Source organism: Odontesthes bonariensis, chromosome 17, assembly GCF_027942865.1.
Source record: "Odontesthes bonariensis isolate fOdoBon6 chromosome 17, fOdoBon6.hap1, whole genome shotgun sequence".
Taxonomy (NCBI): Eukaryota; Metazoa; Chordata; class Actinopteri; order Atheriniformes; family Atherinopsidae; genus Odontesthes; species Odontesthes bonariensis.
The window spans coordinates 31,633,904-31,646,245 of record NC_134522.1 but is presented as its reverse complement, the minus strand read 5'-3'; the positions used below and the strand labels follow the sequence as shown (position 1 = coordinate 31,646,245).

At 38.9% G+C, this 12,342-nt stretch overlaps 1 protein-coding gene across 1 annotated transcript; it reads left to right on the top strand.

The window, feature by feature from the left end:
- Positions 1-3,514: 3,514 nt before the first annotated feature.
- On the top strand, positions 3,515-8,754 carry LOC142402523 (uncharacterized). Its single transcript, XM_075488051.1, has 13 exons — positions 3,515-3,617; positions 3,721-3,824; positions 3,923-4,195; positions 4,394-4,487; positions 4,588-4,655; positions 4,764-4,982; positions 5,081-5,146; positions 5,220-5,345; positions 5,434-5,496; positions 5,583-5,648; positions 5,797-5,919; positions 6,002-6,050; positions 8,750-8,754. Exons 1-13 carry the CDS (start codon positions 3,515-3,517, stop codon positions 8,752-8,754), a joined length of 1,359 nt encoding a protein of 452 aa, XP_075344166.1.
- Positions 8,755-12,342: the final 3,588 nt, after the last annotated feature.

Sequence of the window (12,342 nt, the reverse complement as noted above, 5' to 3'; positions counted from 1 at the left end):
TTCATGGGGCTGCCATAGACTTCAATTGCAGAAGAAAGTAGAGGAATAATAATAACAAGAACTGCAAGCAGTGATAACGGCCCTCGCAGCCAAGCGCAGCTCCGGCCTGGCGACCGCCTGACCGCCGGCACCGCCGCCCCGACGTGGTCATCGACGCCGGCACGTGTCTCCCTCACCCGTGCACCGGGCGGAGCGTGCGACAAATCTCGTATTTGAATAAAATCATGTTTTATCAGATTTTATAAGTTTGCAATTCATGATTGAACACTTGGACACCTGGTAAAACTGAAGTCATTTATAAACAACTGTCTGTTATATAAATAATTAAAGGTGATAGAGAATGGTTGAATGGGGCATTAATCTTTGTTCTGTGATGTGATATGTAGGCCCAAAAAATTGGTTGGGTATGTAATGGCTCAGAACCCCCCTAAAAATTTCTCTGAAACAGCTGTTACTATGCTGGGTTTAGAATGCGTTTTTTTCGTCGTTTCAGAGCTTATCTGGCAACTTCATTATGAAATATAAGTTGCCGTTGCTTGTTTCATAAGAATCAGAATTCGTTTTATTGCCATTGTTAGTGAACAGTGTTCACTAGTTGCGAAGGTCTAACTAGGGATTTGCTGCGGCGTAAGGTTCAAACATGTAACATAGGATAAAAAATAAAGAATAGAAAATGTATGAATATAAAATGTACAAGGTGTGTACAACAATACACAGTATCCAATATACAGAGCAACAACAGTGCAGCTTCATTAGTGCAATTTTAATGATGGTAAGGTGACTGGGGCAGGTTATGAGGTGATTATGAAGTGTTCATAAGTCCAACTGCAAGGGGGAAAAACTGTTTTTGTGACGGGAGGTTATGGTTCGAATGGACCGAAGCCTCCTGCCCGAGGGGAGTGGTGCAAATAGTCCATGTGCAGCGTGAGAAGGGTCAGCTGTGATCCGATCTGCTCGCTCCATAGTCTTGGAGAGGTGCAGGTCATGGATAGATGGGAGGCTGCAGCCCATCACCTTCTCAGCTTTGCGCACAGCTTGCTGCAGTCTGGGTCTGTCCCTGTCGGAACTGACCATGAGCTGCTCGGAACGGAGCTTTGTGAAACTGTAGTCAGTGAAATGCGCAGCACAGCGCAAAGGAAAAGTCGGCGGTTGGGGAAGCTTTTAAAAATAAATAAAAGCCATTGATTGCAAACATTGCTTGCCGGGGGAAGAATAGTCCGCTTTTACAGCCTCGAAAGGTACACAAGTTCCTGTTTCTCGCCAAAGGGGCGTGTGTGAAACGGAGTGGCTGTGGACTTGGGTGCGGGGGGGGGGGGGCGATTGCTGAAAAAGTTACGTCACTTTTTCACAAAAATGGATAGGGGGATATATATTAAAAAGGGGAGTACTTGAAACAGAGGTTCTGACACTTGCTGGCACTTCATGAGTACTCCCCACAGCGGGGAGACTCAGGACTAACACCAAAAACGGGAAAAAGACGATTTGGATTCTCTATCCCCTCTAAGTAATGTCACAAGCTGGATTCGAACCGGCGTCATAAAATGAGATGGGGTTCAGAAACATGTGAAATATCCACTAGGCTACAGATTATTATTGGAAATCAAGAGTGTCAAAGAGTTTATATTCATAGTTAAGACTCGCGATGCAGCACTGTGACGTCATGTGAAACCCTCCTATAGCCTGTGTTCTGTATCACGTGATTCTTTTGGGGCTGGCCGGCCTGGTTTAAACAGGTCGATTTCGTCAGTCGCTCTCAGTTCATGAATGTTCTCCGGACGTTTTATGAGCTTAAAGTTTTCAAACAGTTGAAAAACTGCTGAACGCTTTTTCTTCCCTTTTTTTGCAAATCTTCGATTGTTGGACTTTATCTTTCCGAGGTAAGTTTTGTTAAGTTATTTTGTTTTAATCAGTTAAGTTTGACCGTGATTCTGTTTTGATAATTAATACTTTGAAGTTTATTGAAAATTACTGTTTGAAAATATCAATCTTTTTGTAAAGAGAAAATACGAAAGAATGAATTAATGTAATATTAACTGTATAAGGTAAGGGCGTTAATAGTGTGTTTTTTGGGACGCTCTCGGTGGCTTGCTGTCGGTGGCTTGCGTGCCTCGTGCTGCGTTTAATAGCATGGCTGCTAACAAAAGGCTGCAATGTAAACGAACGGGGAGACTGGCGTTCTTACGCTAGCATCCTGCCAATATGGTGGATAGGGACGGGCCGCTGTACTACGACGATTTTCAATAGTCTGTTCACTTTTCTTCGGTTGAAATTAAAAAGGATTTTGTTTTATTGATAATTGTGTAGCAAATGTAGACGGTATTTAAATTACATGCGTTTTTAAGGAGAACTCCGGTATTTTCAACATTAAGCCTCATTGCTGAGAGAGGGAAGACATGTTTGTAGTTCTCTCGCACTGGAAATGCAATACACCTAGCCGCATTTCTGGTGCGAGAGAACTACAAACATGGCCTACATCAAAAAAGCGCTGAGGGGGGTTTTAAAACATTGCAGACGACTCAGAAAAGAGGCTTAATGTTGAAAATACCAGAGTTTTCTTTTAATAAGCCGCAAAGGTGTGTTTTTTTTTTTTGTTTGTTTTTTTGTGCTGCTGTTTTAAAAATAAGTGACTGATTTTGATAAGCTATTTAAAGTAAAGGCTGCCGTCGGCAACCTTTATTTAGTCATATTAGCTTGAACTGTTTTGGGATTCTGGAAGTAGAATATTAAATGGGCTGTTTAGGAAAATTCCCGAATTCTGTAGCTTTCTCTAAAGCCTGTAATCATGCTTGCAAAAATCGAGCGCTCCCGGCTGTTTTTAACCAGTCACGTTAGGTTTATTATTTCTCTATTATCTGAGCAGAACAGTCACCAACCACGTGTTCCAAGCTGAGCGTGAGTCTGCCCCTTGCTTGTGTGCGCGCACACTGGTGTGAACTCACGTGCACAACCTCGTCCACAGAGGGGGAGTGACCTGAAAGTCGGAAAATTCGAAATTAAACAACTTTCAGGTCCTTCCCCCTCTGTGGACGAGTTTGTGCACGTGAGTTCACACCAGTTAGCGCGCACACACCAGGGGGCTTGCAAGGGCTTGCATTGTTTTGTTTCATGTTTGGAATGATCAATAGAGAGCAGAGGAGCTTGGTTTTATCTGTTATACTATTAAATATATATATTTTAAAACTTTTATACTTGTTAAAAGTATCATGATATCATAAGTTGGAGAGTGCAGTCCTAGTTAAATTTTTTTTTTCATGTTTATCCATGAGGATTGAATGTTCCTTTTCAATGGTTTTATGTATTTAGTGGCTTTCACTGTGCAGAAAACTTTCAAATCATTTGCAGTCAACTTAACATTACTGCTTACTTTCATAATTAGGATAAATGGTAGTATTTGCTCTTGTAAATATATGTATTTTTAACAGATTTTAGTAGTTGTCTTTTTGTATATTGTCTTATTGAAAATGTGCTGTAATCCCTTATGTTTTTGTCATATTTCTCTAATGTCAATTTGCAGATGCCACGAACTAGTCGTAGATCTCAAGCTGCTCGTCGCCGTGCTGAGGCTTTGCCTGTTCAGCGCATTGGCGTACCAACGCCATCCAGTGACTTTGTTGGCCGTGAGTATCATTTATATATTATTAAAGAATGGAGAGTATTTGTATATTCTGTGTGCTAATATATATTGTTTTCAGTGATTAATATATATCTTTTCCTTTATAGGCCGCGGAACTGGGCGGCGACACAAAGCGAACGAATGGCCAATCAGCGAGCATACTGGGCGTCGTCACAAGCTGGTCATTCCGGATGGGAGCCTTGATAAGAAAGTATGAAAATTTTCATGCTATTCAAATATACAATGTAGAAATGGATTGCTTATTGTCAGTTTGCTATAATTTGTCTTTTTTTTTTTTTTCTCCCATAGCTGGTTCTTGTTATCGGGGCGTCCCATTTGCGGTCCTTGGCAGATGGCATTGTTAAAATGCAAGGAGGTTTCGTATCTTTTGCCTTTATGTCGACTCCAGGGGCTGACGCAGATCAGCTGCGCAAGGAGGTTGAGAAGGTCGTACTTCCTCGTCGTCCTGACGCTATTTGCGTTTTTGCTCCATCCAACAACCTCACGTCCAGCATCAACCACCAAGAGGCAGGACGGGCCTTTAAGTTGTACCTTGAGGCAGTTCGTGAGCACTGCACTAAGGTGTGTTATTTTATTTTCAAGTCAAGTTTATTTATATAGCGCATTTCAGACACAAGTGCAATTCAATGTGCTTCACATTAAAAAAGGAATAAGAAGAATAAACGTAACAAAAGAGAAATAAAAAAACTTGAAACACCAAGCATCAGTAGTTGATGTATTTGTAAATAAAGTAATTTGATAATGCAATTCTTCCTCTAGGTGTTCTGTATCGGTATGATTCCACGCTTGACGGAATCCATGGAGAAACAGGAGCTATTCCAGCAGGAGTATCATCGTGTTTCGGCAAATCTAAGTATGGAGTAAAATAATTCTGAGTTCATTTCCAGTATTTTGATGGCAGTTGTCTTTGGTGAAAAGGATGTTTGTATAATTATACATATTTTTCTTTTCAGAGATGCCGTTTTATTCCATTGCCGAGGACTTCCCCCTAAGTCGCGTCGATCTGTGGAGTTATGATGGAGTAAGTACAATCTTATTCTGAAGTTAGAAAGTGGTGAGAATTTATATTCAATACTTATTTTACTTGTCTGTTGTTTTGCTGATTTATATACCTTTTATTTTGGTTTAGATTCACCTTGACGACAACAAGGGGATGCGCATCCTCAGTGATCGCATTTGGGTGTTTGCGCATCAGTTCCTGGAGCTGTCTGCACCCAAGCCACTGGCCACGAGTCAGGCAGCTGCCCCGTACAAGCCGAGGTATGTGCCACGTCTGGTTGTGAAGGGAGTGGAACGAGTTCCACGTCCACCCCCTCCAGAGTGGACAACCGTGAGATACGGCAGGAAGGTAAGGAAGCTTGTTGTTCCCAATGTACTTTTATGCAAGGATGGGATTTAAGTTGGTGTGTAATGTTCTGAAATGGCTTTTGTGTGTTCTTTTTATAGAGGAGCCATTCGGGGGAATCTGACTCTGATTCACCCAAGGAAAGGGTGGTTCCTGATAAGGTGAGTGTTTCACAACCACTTGTTGTAAAGCATTTTTAATGTGATTAGTATATTCATTATTTCAATTTTTGTGTAACAGATTGCTACTCCAGTTTTGAAGGAGTGTTACATCCCCCTGAATCCTGTTCGTTTTTCACCTGAGTTGTTGGTTGCCATGGAAAAAGTTTCTCCATTGGCAGTGGCAGCTGTTCACACAGGCAACGAGGTAGGTTGCAGCAAAGTGTATTTCAAAATATAGTCTCAGTATTGTCTTTTAGAAAAGACACAGATCTGACATGTTGTTTGTGTTATAGATGAAGCCTGTGGAACGTGTCAAGAAACCAGCTGTCTTAAGGACCAGGCGTGTGAGACAGCAGGTTTGTAAAACCTTAAGCGAGTTAACTTTTCAGATCTTCAATGAGGATAATTGTTCATAATTAATTTATTTGTCTTTGTCTTTCAGGTTTCAGCCACACCGAGCGTAACTCCTGCCGCTGTTGGTGTGGGGCTTGTGTCCGTGAAGAAGAATGTAAGTGTGGTCCATATTTAGCTTTTTATTATGTTAAATATGTAAGTAATATGAAACCATAAAGTGTATTACTGAAAACACTTGGTCTAAATTATTTGGAATCTTGGTTTAAATTCAGATGAATTAATGTAATGATTTTGTTTTATAGGTTGAGGCAACATCCAAACAGGTGGATGTCTGCGATGTGGTGCCTTCTCCCCATCCTCGGGAGGCGTTCGACTGTCCTGGGTTGGTGTCTGTCCGTCCGTTCGAGCTCGTTTCTGACCGGGAGGTTTGTATAACAACATTTTTGGTAGTAAATTTAAAGAAATGAATACAAATGAAAGAAATTATGTTTTCTAATGTCATTGTAGATGCTTGAGGTGTCGGTGGATTTCGAGTGCAGCCAAACGCCCCCCAGAGGTCAGTGTGTTAACTCCAATTCTTGCAGTTGTTCAGAGCGGTTCCCCCCTTCTCTTATTCCAGGAACAGTTAGTCATAGTAATCAGTCTGTTAGCAATACTTTAATGTCCAGTAGTGTTGTAGCTGCTATAAAACACCAAACTTCTCCAATTTGCACTTGGAAATCATCGGACGTTGATGCAGTTGATGCGGAAGGTCAGAAGTTGGCAGAATATATTGATACAGAAAGACCTCAGAGAGGCACAAAGCCAGAGTTTTGCAAGTTGGTGGAGCGACAGATTATTTTTGGTAAAAAATGGAAAGTACTAATTGGGGGTACTACATATGGTCAATTTAATTTGAGTCTGGAGGAGGAATTTAGTGAGAAGTTACAGATGTATTTGTTGAGAAATGGAATGTGCATTCTTAATCTTGAGGGTTCATGTAGCTTGGTTATCCATCATGAATCTTACTTTGTCATTGTGGACTGTGGAACAAGAAATTTACAGGGGTTGGCATCAGAAACGGGTACATCTGTAGTGGTATTTAACACTTGCTTCAATGATTTAATGATTCACATTATGAATCTTCGGAAATCATTAAGTGTCACGGAGTATGGCATGTCTGCGATTTCTGTACAACAGAGTAGCTTTGGTTTAGAAGCATGTACCACAGTCATTACTGACACGCAGGTCACAGACGAACGTCATGGTGCCAGTTCAAGTAGTCAGCAATCAGTTAGAGGATCATTCCATCAGGGCGATGATCGGTTTAAGTACGGAGGACTGCAGTGTGCAGCTGTGACTCTTGTTGCTTTAGCAAAGCACAAGATGGATAGTGTTTTTTCATGGCATTCTGACACATTAGATAATGTTGTTGTCAGAGGTGACGCCTTGTACACTTATTTGCGGGACAACAATCTGATTAGTGGTAGGAAGGAAACGCTCTGTGTTTTAGACTTGCCGAAGCAGGTTGATATTGACGGGTGTACTTTAGATGTGATGTATGGAGATTTTGTTGCTGGACATGTAGATGTTTTCCAGAGTGAGTTTATAGATTCTGGTGCGCACACTACTCTCCGTGAAGGATTGCAAAAGATGTGCGCCACATATGAAACTTGTGTTCTGACTATAAATGGAAGTACCTGCGCTCTTATCAGTCAGAATGGAAAGTATGCCGTTGTAGATTCCCATGCACGTGATTGTAATGGAATGGTAAGTGTTTCAGGGAAAAGCAACGTTTTGTATTTAAACGGCTTTGATGATCTTTTGAATTATATTGAGAGATATGCTAGGCAAAAGAGAACCAGTCCCAAGGAATTTGAAATTAGTGGTGTGCAAATTGACATGCACAGAAATGAGACTTCATTTAGTCCAGTTGGCAGTAATTTGTTGAAACCTGTCTGTGTTCAGGAAGTCTTGTGTACAGATAAATCTAGAGGGCAAAAGCTAAAGAAGCCTCAGAGTAGTACATCTTGTAAAAAGATACAAGAAACTCATGAAGATCTTGTAACTTCAGATGTGTTTGTTACCAATGTGAGGACTAGAGCGTTAAAGTTTAATCCTCTTTCAAAAGTGGTGTCAGAAGCTGTTTGCAAACACTTGAACGTAGAATGCGAGAAAGGTGAGTCATCATCTGACTTGGTTGGGGACTTGGGGATACCATGCAAGGTGGAACCCATCGTCGGGGACGGAAACTGTTTTTTCCGGGCTGTTAGTCAGGCTGTAAGTGGGACTCAGAAATGGCACAGGAAAATTAGACTTGCCGTAGTGAAACAGTTAGAAAGGAATCCTCAAATGTATTGTAACATTTTGAGAAATGAAAATTCCTCTATAAATGAGTATATTAAAAGATCAAGGATGCAATATGTTGGATCCTGGGCAACTGAAGTGGAAATTCAAGTTGCAGCAGACTGTTTGGGTGTGAACATAGTTACATATTATATTGATAAATGGCTTGAATATAAATGTACTGCTGGTCAGTTCTCAAATCAGTGTGTGTATCTACAAAATATTCATGGTAACCATTACGAGACAGTTGTTTGTGTTAAGCAAACACAACATTGTTATGGTTATTGTAAGGAAAGGGTCTCCATTTCTCAAGGGTATAGTGTTCGAAATAAGACAACAAATGAACCTAATGTTTTAGAAAGTACAAAAACTGCAAACAGTTACGTACTGGATGATGATAGTGTCATTATTCATAATGCTAATAAACATTTGTCATTTAATCCTGTGTGTACAGATGTTTCAAAAGCTTTGTGCAACAAGTATGATATTACATTTGTGAAACAGGACACACAAGGATCCACAGCTTCTGGGCCTTTGGGGAGTGTGTGTAAGACTGAAGAGATTGTAAATGATGGTAACAGTTTTTTCAGAGCAGTGTCTCAAGTAATAAGCGGTTCCCAGAAGAGTCATCGCAGAGTACGACTGGCCGCTGTTTCTTATTTGGAGAATAACAAAGAGGGTAAACGGTTGGTTGGTAAAGGATTTTCTTCTGTGTCTGACTATGTTAAGAAGTCCTGTATGAAGTATGTTGGACATGAAGCTTCTGAAATCAAAATGCAGGCAACTGCAAATGCATTAGGGGTGAATTTGTATGTGCATAATGGCAAGGAATGGGTAAAATATAGGTGTACAAGCTCCACTGGTACAAATGAAGGAATATATCTGAAATGTGACGGTTGTCATTTTGAGGTTATTACTTGCGTTTTGCAGGGTGATCAAGAGTCTTGCTATGGTTTTTGTAAAGTTCATGATGTATCAGACACACCATACAAGTGTAGAAGAAAATCAAAAAAGACAAATTGCAGTACAGAAACAATTGGTACAAATACTTGTTCTCGACATGTAAAGAAAAAAATTACATTTAAAAAAGTGATGGATTACCAACATGATTTGGAGTATAAAGACAAGATTAAATTGAAAAATAAAGCAATGTATTATTCAAAAATGTCTTATAAAGAGAAAAAGATTGCAGATTTAAAAAGAAAGTACAGGGAAGCTAGGTTCCATAGAGAAAAATTAAAGGCATTGTTGAGGATGAAATATCAATTTGATACATTATATCAACAGAAGAAAAAGGCGCTAAGAAAAGAAAAAGATAATTTGGTGTATCGAGAGAAACGTAAGGCTTTGTATAAAGAGAAATATAAATATAATTTACTGTATCAAGAGCAACTTAAGACTTCAAGTACAGAAAAATATAAATTTAATTTGGTACATAAAGAAAATGTGAAGTTAATGAGTATAGAAAAATATAAATTGAATGTAGTGCATAAAGAAAATGTGAAGTCAATGAGTATGGAAAAATATAAATTGAATGTAGTGCATAAAGAAAATGTGAAGGCAATGAGTAAAGAAAAATATCAATTTAATTTGGTGCATAAAGAACATGTAAAGGCAATGAGTAAAGAAAAATATCAATTTAATTTGGTGCATAAAGAACATGTAAAGGCAATGAGTAAAGAAAAATATCAATTTAATTTGGTGCATAAAGAACATGTAAAGGCAATGAGTAAAGAAAAATATCAATTTAATTTGGTGCATAAAGAACATGTAAAGGCAATGAGTAAAGAAAAATATCAATTTAATTTGGTGCATAAAGAACATGTAAAGGCAATGAGTAAGAAGAAATTTAAGCTTAATTTGCAGCACAGACAGAAATTAAAAGAGATTGGTAGAAAAAGGTATCATGGTAACATAGAACATAAGAAAAAGGTTTCAGTGCGTGTGAAGTTGAATCAACAGCAACGTAAGGAAATGCTAAAACAAATTGACTTTGTTATCAAAGAGTTTTTAGATAAGGTTAAAGATGGGCCAGATTTTGTCTGCTGTGTCTGTCATAGACTGCTGTTTAGACATCAAGTTTTAGTGTGTAGGAAAGATTTCTATTCTAAAAGCCAATCTAGTGCTATAATTGCAGCAAAATGCATTTCTGAAGATTATGTGCACAAATGTGACAATAGTTGTGATGTGCAATGTAAATTGACAGAGTCATCCAGAGGTAAACTGATGATTTGTTATACTTGTCATTACAAGATGAGCAAAGGTGTAATGCCACCAGAAAGTGTGACCAATAATTTAAATGTGGATATTATCCCTCCACAATTGGCTTGTCTAAATAGTTTAGAACAGCATTTAATAGCTTTACATATACCATTCATGAAAATGTTGGCTTTACCCAAAGGGGGACAAAATGGTGTACATGGACCAGTGACTTGTGTTCCAGCAAATATTGTTGAAACATGTAATGTATTGCCTCGTTGTAATATGGAAGGATCTTTGCTACCTGTAAAATTAAAGCGTAAATTAACTTACAAAGGTCATTATAAGTATCAATTTGTTGATACTTTGCATGTACGGGAAGCACTTAAGTATTTAAAGCAGTTCAACAAATTTTATAAAGATATAGATTTTAATGAAAATTGGATCAATGAGTTTTGTAGAGATGAAGATGATGTAGTGGAGAAAGATGTAATTCCTGACATTTCTGAAAAAGAATTGGAGGAGACTGAGGAGCTGTTGCACGATCGACAGCAGCATTGCATGTTTCAAGATACATGTCTCATGCCTGTTGACATAGGCCAGGAAGCTTTAGATCAGTATTTGGATAATATTTTAAATGTTGCTCCTGGTGAAGGTAATAATCCAGTAAAATTACTAAGTGATCCAGAAAATGAAGCAAAGTGCTTCCCTGTTTTGTTTCCATCTGGACAGAATACTTACCATGCAAAGAGGTCACATCGTTTAACATTGTTTCGGTATTTTAACAACAGGCTTTTACATGCTGATGGTAGATTTTCATCCAACGTTGAATATATATTTTATGCACAGTACATGTCTGAATTGGAACAGGTTATTTCTAATGTGTCAGTAGCATTGCGTAAAGGGCAATGTGGTAAATCCCAGAATTTGGGTGACTTGCTGAAAAATGAGGAGTCTTTGAAGAAGTTGTTGGAGTTTGATGATGGCTATCGGTTCCTAAAACCCATTAGAGGGACTCCAGCTTTTTGGCAGTCTGCAAAACGCGACATCCTAGCCTGTGTTAAACAGCTGGGTAAGCCTACTTGGTTTGCGTCGTTTTCATCAGCAGATATGAGATGGACTAATCTTTTATATACCCCTTTGAAACAGGATGGGCGAACAGAGACGGCTGAGCAATTGGAATGGGCAGATAAATGTGAACTGTTACGTCGAAATCCTGTGACTGCTGCTAGGATGTTTGATTTTAGATGGCATGTTTTCTTAAGAGAAGTTCTCATGTCTCCTGCTAATCCCATTGGTAAAGTCGTTGACTATTATTACCGTGTTGAGTTTCAGCAACGCGGTTCCCCTCATTGTCATTGCCTTTTCTGGATTTCTGGGGCTCCAATCCTAGATCAAAACACAGATGAGGAAGTTGTGGAATTTATAGATAAGTATATTACATGCAAACTTCCATCTGAGGACGAACCATTGTTTGAAGTGGTTACATCTGTTCAGCAGCATTCAAAACGTCACTCAAAATCATGTAAAAAGAAAAATACAGTTTGTCGTTTTAACTTTCCCCGACCTGCATCGAGCAGAACATTTATTTGTCGTAGTGAAAAAGATAAGGATAAGACTTGTACATGTAATTTGGATAAAACAAGCAGCAATGTACAGTGTGCCTGTGCCAGTAAAGAGGCAATGGCTCAAAATCAGGCAAAGGAGATTCTAAGTAAAGTGAAGAGTTTCCTTGCAGATGAAACTTGTCCCTATAGGACTGTAGAAGAAATTTTTCAAAGACTGGGTATAAACCAAGAAATATTTGAAAAGGTCTATAAACGAGTTAGTCGACATACACATGTAGTTTTGAAAAGAGAGATTAATGAAATTTGGATTAATCAGTATAGTCCGCCGCTGTTAAAAGCATGGAATGCTAATCTCGATATTCAATATTGTGTGGATGCATATGCTTGTTGTGTCTACATAGTTTCTTATATGTCTAAAAGTGAGAGAGAAATTGGCCTCATGCTAGGAAATGCCCAGAGAGAAGCATCCAGAGATGGCAATGTTAGTGCTAAAGAAGCATTAAAGAAGCTTGGTAGTGTATATCTACATAATCGGGATGTCTGTGCTCAGGAAGCGGTGTATCGACTAACCAGTATGCATTTAAAGGAGTGTTCTAGGAAGGTTGTTTTTATTCCAACTGGTGACAACATTGTAAAAATGAGTTTACCTATTTCTGTTTTGAGACAGAAGGCATCTACAAATGATCTTAGTTCAGAGGAAATGTGGATGACTGGTTTGGTTGATCGCTATAAAAATCGTCCAAAAGATGATATTTT